The sequence below is a fragment of the Lepidothrix coronata genome, unplaced genomic scaffold (genome assembly GCF_001604755.1).
Source record: "Lepidothrix coronata isolate B3197 unplaced genomic scaffold, Lepidothrix_coronata-1.0 Scaffold100, whole genome shotgun sequence".
In the NCBI taxonomy this organism is placed as follows: domain Eukaryota; kingdom Metazoa; phylum Chordata; class Aves; order Passeriformes; family Pipridae; genus Lepidothrix; species Lepidothrix coronata.
This window is the reverse complement of record NW_016690280.1, coordinates 418,529-429,776: the sequence shown is the minus strand read 5'-3', so window position 1 is coordinate 429,776 and position 11,248 is coordinate 418,529. Positions and strand designations below refer to the sequence as shown.

The 11,248-nt window shown below is 54.4% G+C and overlaps 1 protein-coding gene across 2 annotated transcripts in view; it reads right to left on the bottom strand.

The window, feature by feature from the left end:
- Window positions 1-636: 636 nt before the first annotated feature.
- PPP2R2B (protein phosphatase 2 regulatory subunit Bbeta) overlaps window positions 637-11,248 on the bottom strand; it is a 66,655-nt gene continuing 56,043 nt past the window's right edge. For both annotated transcript variants that reach the window (XM_017823002.1, XM_017823004.1), the window contains 5 exons: window positions 7,971-8,148; window positions 6,587-6,751; window positions 3,250-3,419; window positions 2,607-2,698; window positions 637-2,085 (listed from right to left, as the gene is read on the bottom strand). In XM_017823002.1, the coding sequence (XP_017678491.1) occupies window positions 1,806-2,085; window positions 2,607-2,698; window positions 3,250-3,419; window positions 6,587-6,751; window positions 7,971-8,148 (885 nt within the window). In that variant the 3' untranslated portion in view covers window positions 637-1,805. The remainder of the gene's footprint in view (window positions 2,086-2,606; window positions 2,699-3,249; window positions 3,420-6,586; window positions 6,752-7,970; window positions 8,149-11,248) is intronic.

Here is an 11,248-nt window from a genome sequence, read left to right as displayed (position 1 = left end):
ACCAGGGGCCCTCGGACCCTGCAGAGCCACCGTCCCCCGCGCGCGAGAGGCACAACAGGCAGCGACTCCACACAGACACGTTTGGGACAACTTTACTTCTGACACCGCAGCGCAGGCTTTCCTTACAGAACCAAAAAAGAGCATTTTCTTAAAAAATGGTTCATTTACTCTTGCTATTTTATTTTATCATTTCATTTAAAAAAAAAAGTTACTCCTGAAAGCCATCCCTTGGAATAAATCCATAAGCCAGTGCACTTTGTTTTTGCCTTGGGATGGCTCCTCCAAAGGTGGTGTGCGGGGCCAGGGCATCCCAGCAGCTCCGCACCCCGAGGGGTCCCTGCGGCTGCCCAGCTCCTGGTTTTCCAGGCAGTCCGTGCACTCCGTGGGTGTGCAGCAGTTCATCTCCCTGGTCGGGACACTCCAGGATCCTTGCAGAGAGGCTGTCCCGGAGGCACCTGGCCCTCAGCGAGCCGTGTCCCGGCCCCTCCAGGCGATGGGTGCTGGGGGTGCCCACTGCCCCCACGGGAGGGATGGCAGCGGGGTCGCCCCTGCAGAGCCACTGCCAAAGTGATGGTGTTGGATTTTGTATTGACTTCGTTTATTCATTTGCTTCTTGCTGCAGGAGCAGTTTTCTGATTTATGGAAAATCCAGTCGTCTTTTTTTTTTTTTTAATTGAACAGTTGCTCAAGTAAAAGAGGGACCTGGCCAATCTGTAGAGTAGAAAGAGGCAGCCTCGCCATGCAGAGAGAAAGAGTTACTGGTTTTATTATTATTATCATTGTTATTATAATGTAGGACCGCAGACAGCCTCTCTCTGACACAGTCAGGGGCTAACAGCAATATACGGTTGGATTCTTCTTTAAAAGGTCATAAATTAGCAACTTATACTTTATCTTTTAAAAAAATTGAATAAATAAATAAATTAATTAAAAAAGAAAGAGAGAGAGAGAGAGAGAGAAAGAGAGAGAGAGAGTCAGTCACGACATGCAAGAGCTCACAACAGAATGAGGAAAATGACCAAAGCAAAGCCCAGAACTGCAGCAGAGCCCAGGGTCGGTTTGGTTTGCGATCAATGCAGGTCGGAAGCATCGTTTATAAAGGTATTTCATATACCAAAGAAGGCACCACAGTATCTACAAAGCCAAATCCTCAGGAGGGGTCTGGGGGTGAGGGGGCAGCCTGGCTGGAGCAGACAGATCTGAGGGTGCAGCACATCCCCCTCCCCCTTAAGCTCGTCCATTGCAAAACTGAACTCTTCCATTTTACGTTTGGTTTTGCTGTCTCTGTTGTTAAAACACAAAATAACTGTAATAAAAATACAAATGTGGAAAATGGCAAAGGGAGGCGACGTTCCAATCTTCAACACAAGAGATGGAATATTTCTGGAATCAAGTTTAAAACAATTGGAGCAGGACCACTGTCACCAAAGCTGCCCAGGGGTCACGGTGTGTTAGCCCCACACCCTCCTCCCCAGCCAACAGCCCCCCGTGCATCACCCCCTCGGCCATCAGTGGAGGGTCACTGCCACCCCACTGCTGCCTGGGGACATGGGATAGCCGGGCCTGACACTCCCAACCATGTCTCAGCTCTCCCTGTGTAAATCTGGTGTCTTGTGGGGTGCCCCCCATGGCCCTGGGCCGGGGTGCCCCAGTGCTCCTCTGCACAACCGCGATCTGCAGAGCAGGAACTGAACAGAGAACAGGAAGGAAAGGAAAAAAAAAAAAAGAAAGAAAGAAAAGAAACAGTTGAAACCATGTGTTTACTGGTATCAGTACATGAGACTCCTAAAGAACACCTGGTCCTCCTAGTTAACCTTGTCCTGGAATATGTACAGGTTGTTCGTGGCTGCCACGGCGATGATGTTCTCGGAGGGGTGCCAAGCTGTGTGCAGGATCTTTTTGCTAAAGTCCAGACTGTCCACGCTGATCTCGTCTTTCCTGCGCTTGCCGCCCACGCAGACCTTGCGGGGCTTGAGGATGGCGCGGGGTTTGCTGTTCTCCCGCGACGCCTCCAGCGTCACGTCGCGCTTGGTGTTGCGGTCGAACATGCGGAAGAAGTTGTTGTAGGAGCCGGTCATGATGACACTGTGAGGGGGAAGGACAGATGATTTTCGCACCTTTTCAGAGGCAAACTGCTGGTGACCAAGAGGCAGACTGAACATTCAGAGGCATAATGAGATCTGGTAAGAATTGGAATTTGGCTCAGGCCCAGTTGCGCCTCGTCAGCTCGCTCTGATGGCTCAGACAAAAAAATCTGTCAGCCCCGCCAGGTCAGGGAGCCTCGAACGCTTCCTGTCGCCTGGCTCAGTGTGAGTCACACCTGGATACTCATCATCCCCAGATTTTGGCACTCTGGAGCTAAACTTATAACCACGCTTCTCCAGCTGTGGGAGACAGCTGATCCCATCCAGGAGAGAGTGGGACCCTCAGACAACCCCAGCAAGACTCACGTACAGCCTGCAGGTGCGGGTAGTCCCTCTTGCACCTCTCCAGACCCTGCACCCAGCCAAAGGCCAGGGAAGGGGCTGCCAGGGGCTGTGAACCCCTCATCCCACCCCAAATTGAGCACCCCTGGGCCGGACGCAGCCCCACCACCACACACTCACCTGTCAGACCCGTTCCAGACGCACTCGAACTTGTCGAAGATGCAGTCGTTCTCGTAGAGCGAGCAGAGCTTGCTCCGCAGGTAGTCATGGACCTGCCAGCAGGAGGGATGGGATGGGATGAGCTCCCCACATTGACCAGCACAGCACAGTGACTGGCAGACCCAGCCCTGAGATCACTGGGAGCTGATGGACCCAGCCCAGCTCCACACTCGCCACAGCCAAGCTGGCAGCGTTGGGCACTGCCCGGCACCCTGTGCCCTGCCACAGCCACCCTTCTCCTTTAAAAACCTCCAACCACACTCCACATATGGCTTGGAGAGCACTGGGCAGTGGTACATCCCCTGGCAGAGGGTGGCAGGACAGGGCTATTGCTCTGCACAAGGCCTCCCACCTGGCTGTCCCAGCCGCCAGCACCTGAGCTTCCCCTCTTTACCAACCCTCAGCCTGGGGATGTGCTGACAGCTCAAACAGCCACTCAAGCCCACATTTAACAACTCTTCATTTGCTTTCCACCATCTAAAGGCACAAAGCTCCCACCCAGCAGGTGTGTACCTGCCACTCCTAACGTCAGCCCAGGCCATGGCTCAGGAAGGAGCTCAGTGGGTGTCCAACCACTGCAGGTGCCCGGCTGTGCCACACTCACCTGGTAGGTCTCGATGGGCCGGTTCTCCATGTTCAAGTCCCACACCTTGACAGTGAGGTAGTCCCGGGTCATGATGTACCTCCCACTGTGGCTGAATTTGACATCGGAGATTGAGGAGATGATCTCAGAAAAAAATGACCGGTTACTCGGGTCTTCAGGCTCTTCAAAAACTGTGGAAGAGGAAAGGACAAGCCCTGGCATCAGCCGAGGCAGGAGCTCCCTGATCCCAGGCCAGGGACTTGCCACCCTGTCCCAGCACTGTGGGAAGCTCCTGGGAAGGAAGCAGGCATCCCGGGAACTACACTGCCATATGCAGGAAGGATCACTGGAGACTGATCCTACGGACAGCCCAGGAGCCTGGGCCCCTGGCACAGCACTTCTGCTCTCCAGGAATTGGCAGGCAGCATAATTGACATCAATGTAAATATTTTATAGCCACTGCAACCTACAGATTTGATCTGATCAGTCTTTGAATAAATCACAGGTTGAAGGAGACCAATAAAGTTCCAAATGAAATATATTTACGGATTTGAAAGTGACATCAGTGCCCTGACCAGGGTCCAACAAAGGCAATGCCAGGGGTGCCAGCACACACACACAGAGGTGATGTCAGAACAGGGGTCTCAACCCACAGGTGGTGCTGCCCAGTCCCCAGGTGGGTCTGTGAACCAAAGCTGGCAGCCAGGCAGGGCAGGGGCTTGGGGCAGCTATTTTTGCTTCGAGCTGAAGGCTTTTGTGTGGCTTTGCTCCTGCTGCAGAAGCAGATCTGGGCTGCTGAGCTCATGGAAAGGATTTCTGAGCACTAATTCTCTCTTACACAACGAACCTATTTTCTCTGGCACCAAGCGGGCGCTGCCCTGCCCACTTCGGCTCCCTCTGCCAGCCCTCCCTCCTTCCCAGCCCCCTCTCTGTGGCGACCTGATTGAACCCTGAGATGGCTCCGAAGGGCTGCACGGCCCGTGGAGTGATCCTGCTCCTTGGGGGACCGACGGCCTCTCCATCCCGTGCCTGGGAAGCAGCAGCAGTGCCAAGTCTGGCTGGGGCTCCCCCAAAGGCAGCAATGCCGGCCCGCCGACGGGGACGGGAGGAGGGATTGTGGCAGGGACACTCCTGCAGTGCTGGAGAGCGAAGGTGCAGCTGTGAGTTGCCTGATCACAGCAGCTTCTTATTTCTACCCGAAGCTGAAGCTGCTTTCAGCAAAGAACAGCAGTTCAGCAGCGCTGCAGCAGCGCAGTCAGCAGGGCAAGGATGAGGTGGAGCAGGTCCTGAGGGAAGGGGGCTGTGCCTGGAGCCTGCGGTTCAGGAGCTTGGCAGGTACAATCACAGGTGGCTCCTTAAAAAGAAGTGGAAAGCCCGATGCCTTTTGCTAAAGGGAAATAACTGTAGAACCCCCAGCGGGGCTTTTCCTCACTTTCCCACATCCTTTCCAAAAAGGATTGCTTTTGCTGGCATTACCAGCTGCTCTTGGGATCCCAGTCTCCCCTCTGGCTTCCCCTGGTGCTTCAGATAATGCACAGGATTCCCATGTGCCTGCTGAGCGAGGGCAGGTATCCCCTCACAGGGCCACTGCTCCTCTGAGTGCTACAGCACATGGCTCTTCACAGAGTGTCCCCACAGAGTGGACATTCCTATCAGCTCCTCACATCCTCACGGAGTGGGAGTTCCTATCTAAGCTGCTGTTCCCTCAGGCCACCTCCACACCAGGGTAACACAGATGTCAGAGAGGAGGTTCAAATAATGTGGGCAAACAAACCTTAATAAGAGAAGCACCAAGTCAGAGCTGCCCCAAGCAGTGACTGCACCATCTACATAAACCTGACAGAGCAGTTTTATTAAATATTGACAGTTATTAAATGTCTCCGTTGGAGGATTCGCTCTGAAAGCCAATGTTGCTTTTCATTTTGAACTTTGATGAACTGTCTCAATTTCGACTCCCACATCTGCTGAACCACAATTGACTGCAGCTGATGCTTCGGAGGGATGGAGGGGAATCAATCAGGAGATGTCATGGGAGAGGTCACACCAAGCGGGATGCACCACCGCCAGTGTGTTGCCGAGGGCTGGTGGGACCAGGCAGTGCCCAAACAAAGGGAAATGCTGGGGGCTTCTGCTGCTGAAGTGTCAGGAAAATGAATTTTGTTTGCTCCTTAATTGTATTACGATTTTCAGCTGGGAACCGTTGCTGTCAGACTGTGAGCCATGGCTGGGAAACACAGGGACAGACCAGGTGTGTTTTCCTCAGCATTTGGGAATACTGCCATTCAGTATTTCCCAAACTACCACCAGCAATGTGAGCTTTTCTCTATCTGCTTTACTCCGGGTTAAAAACAGGTATTGGACTGCAACTGTGGCTCAGGATCCCAGAAGCAGCAGCTGGGGTGTAATTCCCTACCACACCAGGAGACCTAAACCCAAACACAGCCAGGGGGTTGCTGGAGGCAGGTTGTTAGTGGGGGGCTGCAGTCAGCTGCACCTAGTTTGTGCATCTTGTCCTTGCAATGTGATCACACTCTGAATACTGAAAGTCTCCTTAATTTCCCATGGGATACTGGCCACTTTCTGAAGCAAACTCACACAAGAAGAGGAGACACAGGCTGCCCAGGGATGTAGCACGGCGGCCCAGGGCTCTGCCACACCTCGTTATCTCTAAGGCAGGTACCAAACCCCTTCAGTCTGTCCCACCTCTGTGTCTGATTTTTCACACTGTGCCCAGCATGGGACTGCCTTCCAGGAGCTGCCAGGGCACAATGAGCAGCAGCAGGTATTCGCCAGCCCACCCATGAATGCCATGGTGTTCATGCCTATGTTCCACTGAGCAGTTGCTGACAAGGAGAATATTCCCCATAAGCACCACCTGACATGTGCAGGCTGAGCCAGGACCGGCTGTGCTGGACACAGCAGCTCACCCATCCCCACAAGTCCCACTTACTCCAAACTTCAAGGGGGCTTTTCTGCCCCTCCTGACCCCTGTGGCATCAACCACAGCTGACAACAGGACCCGGGGCTGTTCAGGCAAACAGCCTGAAGGAATACAGTGATCCTTGTCTCTGGCATTGACAGCTCAGTAGTGTCTGTGCACTGACATTCCTGTGACCCTTTGAACCCAAACCATCACCATGGTGGGTTTAACCTGCTCCCCAAAAGGTGTGAGGCCAGGACACAGGGGAAGCCGCTCCTCCTGGGGACAGGTAGGATGTGTGAGGGTGGGTGGCCATGGGGACCGGAGCCTGGCACAGCAGGGGGAGAAGGAGACAAGGTGGTAGGGCAGACCCAAGCCCAAGTGGTTCTCCACACTCCCTTTTTTGTGCTCCTCTAACCCAAGGGGCCCCGCACTCACACTTGGCGTGGCGGTCGCAGAGGGCGGCGGTGCGCATGTCACACAGCCGGATGGTGCCTTTGCTGCTGCTGTACACGAAGGTGTTGCAGTGGTGCGGGTGGAACTCGGCGGCCGTGATCACCTCCGTCAGTTCCTCCATGTTGGCGGGCTTGATGTCCACGATGTCTGACAGGGCGAGTCAAGGAGCCCACACAGCCCAGCTCAAACCCCACTCCTCCCAGGGAGTCTCCTCCCACCCCTGCTCCTGCTGATGTCCCTGGGCACAGGGGCTCCCCCTCGCCCCAGGCAAACCGGGTGTTCCCGGGTGGCGGCACAATCCTGGGGCAAAACTGCAGCACAGAGAGGGCCCAGCTCCCACCAGTGCAGGGGAAAGCCAACATCCAACACATTTTCTCTTCAGCTGGGAACCCCAGCTCTGGTACCACAGCCAGGAGACCCTCTGCGGGGCACAAGACCTGATTTGTCCATCCACCCCAGGCCAGAATAAACATCTTTTATTGCAGAGTGGGGGCTCAAAACCCAGGGCACAAGAGCCAACAGAAAACCCCCTCTAAGTCCCTGGGGCCATCTGAACTCCCTGAGGATTGACTCAGATTTAGTTCTTCTCATCTTCATCTTTGAAAAAAAGCAGGCACTGCAGCCCTACTTTCCCACACCCACTCTGAGCTCCCACAGCCACACGCCTGTGACTGCTGAAATCCTCTCCAGCTGCCTAAACTGTGCCCCAGGGATTTCTCGGCAGGAAACACCATATAAATATCACTGATGATTAGTGCCCCGTGTTATTATTTCCGATGCAGCTGTTACAAGGGTGACTGGTACGACCTCATTTGTACGGCGGTGACTGGCAGCCTGTCACCTGCTGCAGGGTATAACGGGGACCACACCATTAGTGTCTCCATCTTCCCCAAGGCATCTGTCTCCTCCACCACCTGCAGATCCCCCTCCCTCCACCCACCCCACCAGACCCTGCAGGTAAATTCAGAAACGTGTCACCCTCACGGCAGGTGACAGCAGCAGCAGAGCCCCGTGCCGTGGAGGAAGCAGCTCGGTGTGATGGCTGGATGTGCTCGCAGGACACAGCCCAGCCTCCCGCCGGCAGCAGAGGCAGAGATGAGAGGGCAGTGCCTTGGCAATGACACCTGGGACTGGGGACCTCGGGCACTCTGCCGTCAGGTGCACAGCAGGCAGCACTATTTCATGCTCCTGAGCCCAGACCAGCCTTGCCAGAGGGTGAAAGCTCCTGTACTGAGGCACTGAGATCGGGTGCGGAGCCAAGCAAGGCATTGCACTGCCCAGTCACTAACCCCCACAGGCACGGGCACAGCCCTGGCCCTCATCAGAATCCAGGGCTGTCCTCAGGGCCATGTGCACCAAAGGATACTAAAACTTTGATTTGTGATTTCAAAATTCCACAGGTTTATCCTCAGGTCATCCGCTGACATGTAGGTCTCATAGTCGCTGTTGACGGAGATGGAGTTGATGTGGTAGGTGTGTGCGTTGGCAAACACCCTCCGGGGAGTGGCCTCCACCATCAGGTCCATGGGCCGGAGCACGGGGACCTGCAGGATGGGGAGCAGAGCATCAGCACCAAGGGACAGGGTCTGGTTGTCCCCCCCAACTCATGCCAGCACCCGGCGTGGGGGGACACTCCCACAGCGTCCCACAGAGTTCTGGCTGCCAGCGCTCCATCCCACCTGCCTAACAGACTTTCTCTAGGAAAGCCTAATGCCTTCTCAAGTGTATGACAGAAGGACAAACAAAACCAAAAGCCTTCTAATTTTGAGAGAGGCTCCAGGATGCTTAGACCACAGTGAAGCAGCAAGAGCCCAGTAAACCAGGCTCTGATCTCGCTGCAGCAAGTGCTCCAGCTTTGAAACAAAAAAACAACCAAAAAACTTCTGCCTCATTTTGTCACTGATAGCTGGGACCTGATATTCCTGTAGCATTTCTAACAGAAATGCATTTCTTGAGAGAGCCAAGTCAGCACAAGTTTTCCTTTAACCTTTCTGCATTTGCCTCACAGCAAACTGACGGAAGTAGGAGATGAAAAGGGACAGAGCGAGGGACACATAGGCAAGGGCAGAGGGAAGGACCAGGGACAGAGCTGCCTTTAGATGAATCAGCATAACCCAGAGGGGATGGGGAGATGCAGTAGGGACCATGTGTGTGAGGAGTGGGGTCAGTAATAACTTCGGACACAACGCTTTGAAGGAAACTTAATACACCAGGAATGTGTCAGTCCGTGCTCCTGCTTGCCAGTGAGCTGTTCCCTCCAGCTACTTCATTACTTTTATTATCTGTGTGCTGCCTGAAGAGATTTCCCATGGCTGCAGAGGTGGGGATGGGAGTGACAGCCAGCTCGGGTGACACGAGAGCACTGGCGCTGCCAGCTCAGAGCCTGAGCTTAATGTGACGAGCCTGCCTGCTAATTCCACCTGACACAGCCAATGATGCATCGTTTGCGCTGACGGACTCTGCTCAGCCAGCTGGAGACGGGGGACAGCGGCTCCAGGACCACAGGGACCGGCTGTCAGTCTGACCGTCGGGAACACGATGGTTGTGCAAAGAGAAAGGGTTCAGCAGCTTCACCGAGCCTGGCTAGACACGAAAACAAGCACAGAGAAGGCTTGTCAGGGGATTCTGCTCAGCGAGATGGCTCTGTGAGACCCGGTACAGCTCGTGGTCAGACCTGGGCTGGTCCCCATCCCCTGTCCAGACAATCCCAGGCTGATCCCAGCACCATGGGCGCCTGCAGCTCCCAGTGCCCCAGCGCAATTCCCTACTTGTTCCTACATGGCAGCCACTCAACCATGGTGGTACAACAAACTCCTCAGCCAAGAACATTCTCCACGTTACTTCAGAGCCAAAACCTGGGGAGACTTCTTTTATGCCTGGGACTTGGCCCGTCCCCAGATAAAACCCCACGAGAGCAACAAACCTGGTCATGCATGACTGGTTTGTTAAGGCAGGGATTTTTATCTGCTACAGTGGGAAGAATCTGCACTGAAATATGGAAACCAGCACACCCACATGCTGCGAGCTTTTGCTTAAGGGTATCAGTAATCAGGATTTAACCCTGAAAGGACTTTGAGGCAGGAGCAGCCAGGAATGTGCCAGGAGCACACATTGGTTTGAAAAGCTCATCCCCCAACAGTGGGATCCTGCAGTGCAGGGAACCCTGGCTTGGGATGGCTGAAGGTAGCAGCTGCCCAGCCCTCAGCTGCAGTGGAGAGGGAACATCAACAAATGGGGCAACGTGACAGCAACTGGAACTGGGTCTTATGCTTTTTTGAAGCAGGCACAGGCTGAGTCAGCGTCTGCCCAACCAACCTGACTCTATCAGCAGTGCCATGGCAATCCTCAACAGCAGAGGCCTCCTCACACATCCCTGCTCCAGCTCCGGAGCCCACCTCAGGGCAGGCTCTGGTGTCACACACACCCATTATTAAAGGGTAATTCAGCGTAACAAAGCGCATCAAGTACACAGAAAGACTGTCAAATAAAATAAAGCACTAATAAATTCAATTACTTTCTCTTTTCAGGAAGGGGGGAATTCCAGTCATTTTTCATTTAAAACAAAATATGTCTTAATTTTTCTTCCTGCCATTAGCAGGCACCCCCTGTAGAAGAGACATCCCACTCACTCCAGGCACACATGACACTTGATCCCTCTCCCTGTGTCTGGCAAAGGCTTCCCTGAGTTTATGAGACACTAACCTGCCCTTGAGCTGTAAAACTCATTTACTCTATGGCTGGGGTGGAGGGAGCTGGCCTTCCCACCACTGCTACTGTGCATCCTCCTGCCACCTCCAGCCCTGAGCGAAGGACCACAGCACCAGGGATGTGGTGTCAGTAATTGCCCCTGTCCCCATCAGGCTTCCCCTTTCATTGTCTGTCATGTCGGCTGTCACCGGATGCTCCCCGCGGAAAAGCTCCGCGTGGCCGAGCTCTCCGTGTCATCCACACCGCTGCGATGGACGTGGCCTGCAGAGCCACAGAGATTCAGTGCTTCTCAGGAACGCCTCATCCTCTGCCCAGAGGTGCCACGTGGCAGCAGCGTTAGCAAAACACAGGTCAATATATGGGGGAAAGGATCAAGGGCTCAGCTCCTGGGACAAACAGTCGCAAACCTCCCAAAGCCCACAGCCAACGTGTGCCGGGTTTGAGCTGCCCTGCACTGGGGGTCAGGTGGGGACATGGACCTCCCACACAGCCCCACAGAGGGAAGGGACCCAACTACCCACATGCAAAGGGAAAGCAATGCTGTGAATCCTCATGGGACGCAGCAGAGGCAAGGAATTCACAAAGGGTGTGAATATGACATGACTGACTGCAGTGGGACCACCTACCCATTTCTGTGCAATGGAGAGGGGGGTTTCCTTCTGGTTACCTCCTTGGAAACCCTCTGGGCCCAATGGACTACACTGGACTTACACTGAGAGCCCAACCTGAACCTGAGCAGTTGGCCATAAAAAAAACCCCAACAAATAATCCATTAGGTGTCTGTCCAATCCCCACCTTGCCAGGGTGACCAAGCCCAGCACCAGCTGCAGCCATAGCTCTGTGGTTCCTTGCCAGGGTGACCAAGCCCAGCACCAGCTGCAGCCATAGCTCTGTGGTTCCTTGCCAGGGTGACCAAGCCCAGCACCAGCTGCAGCC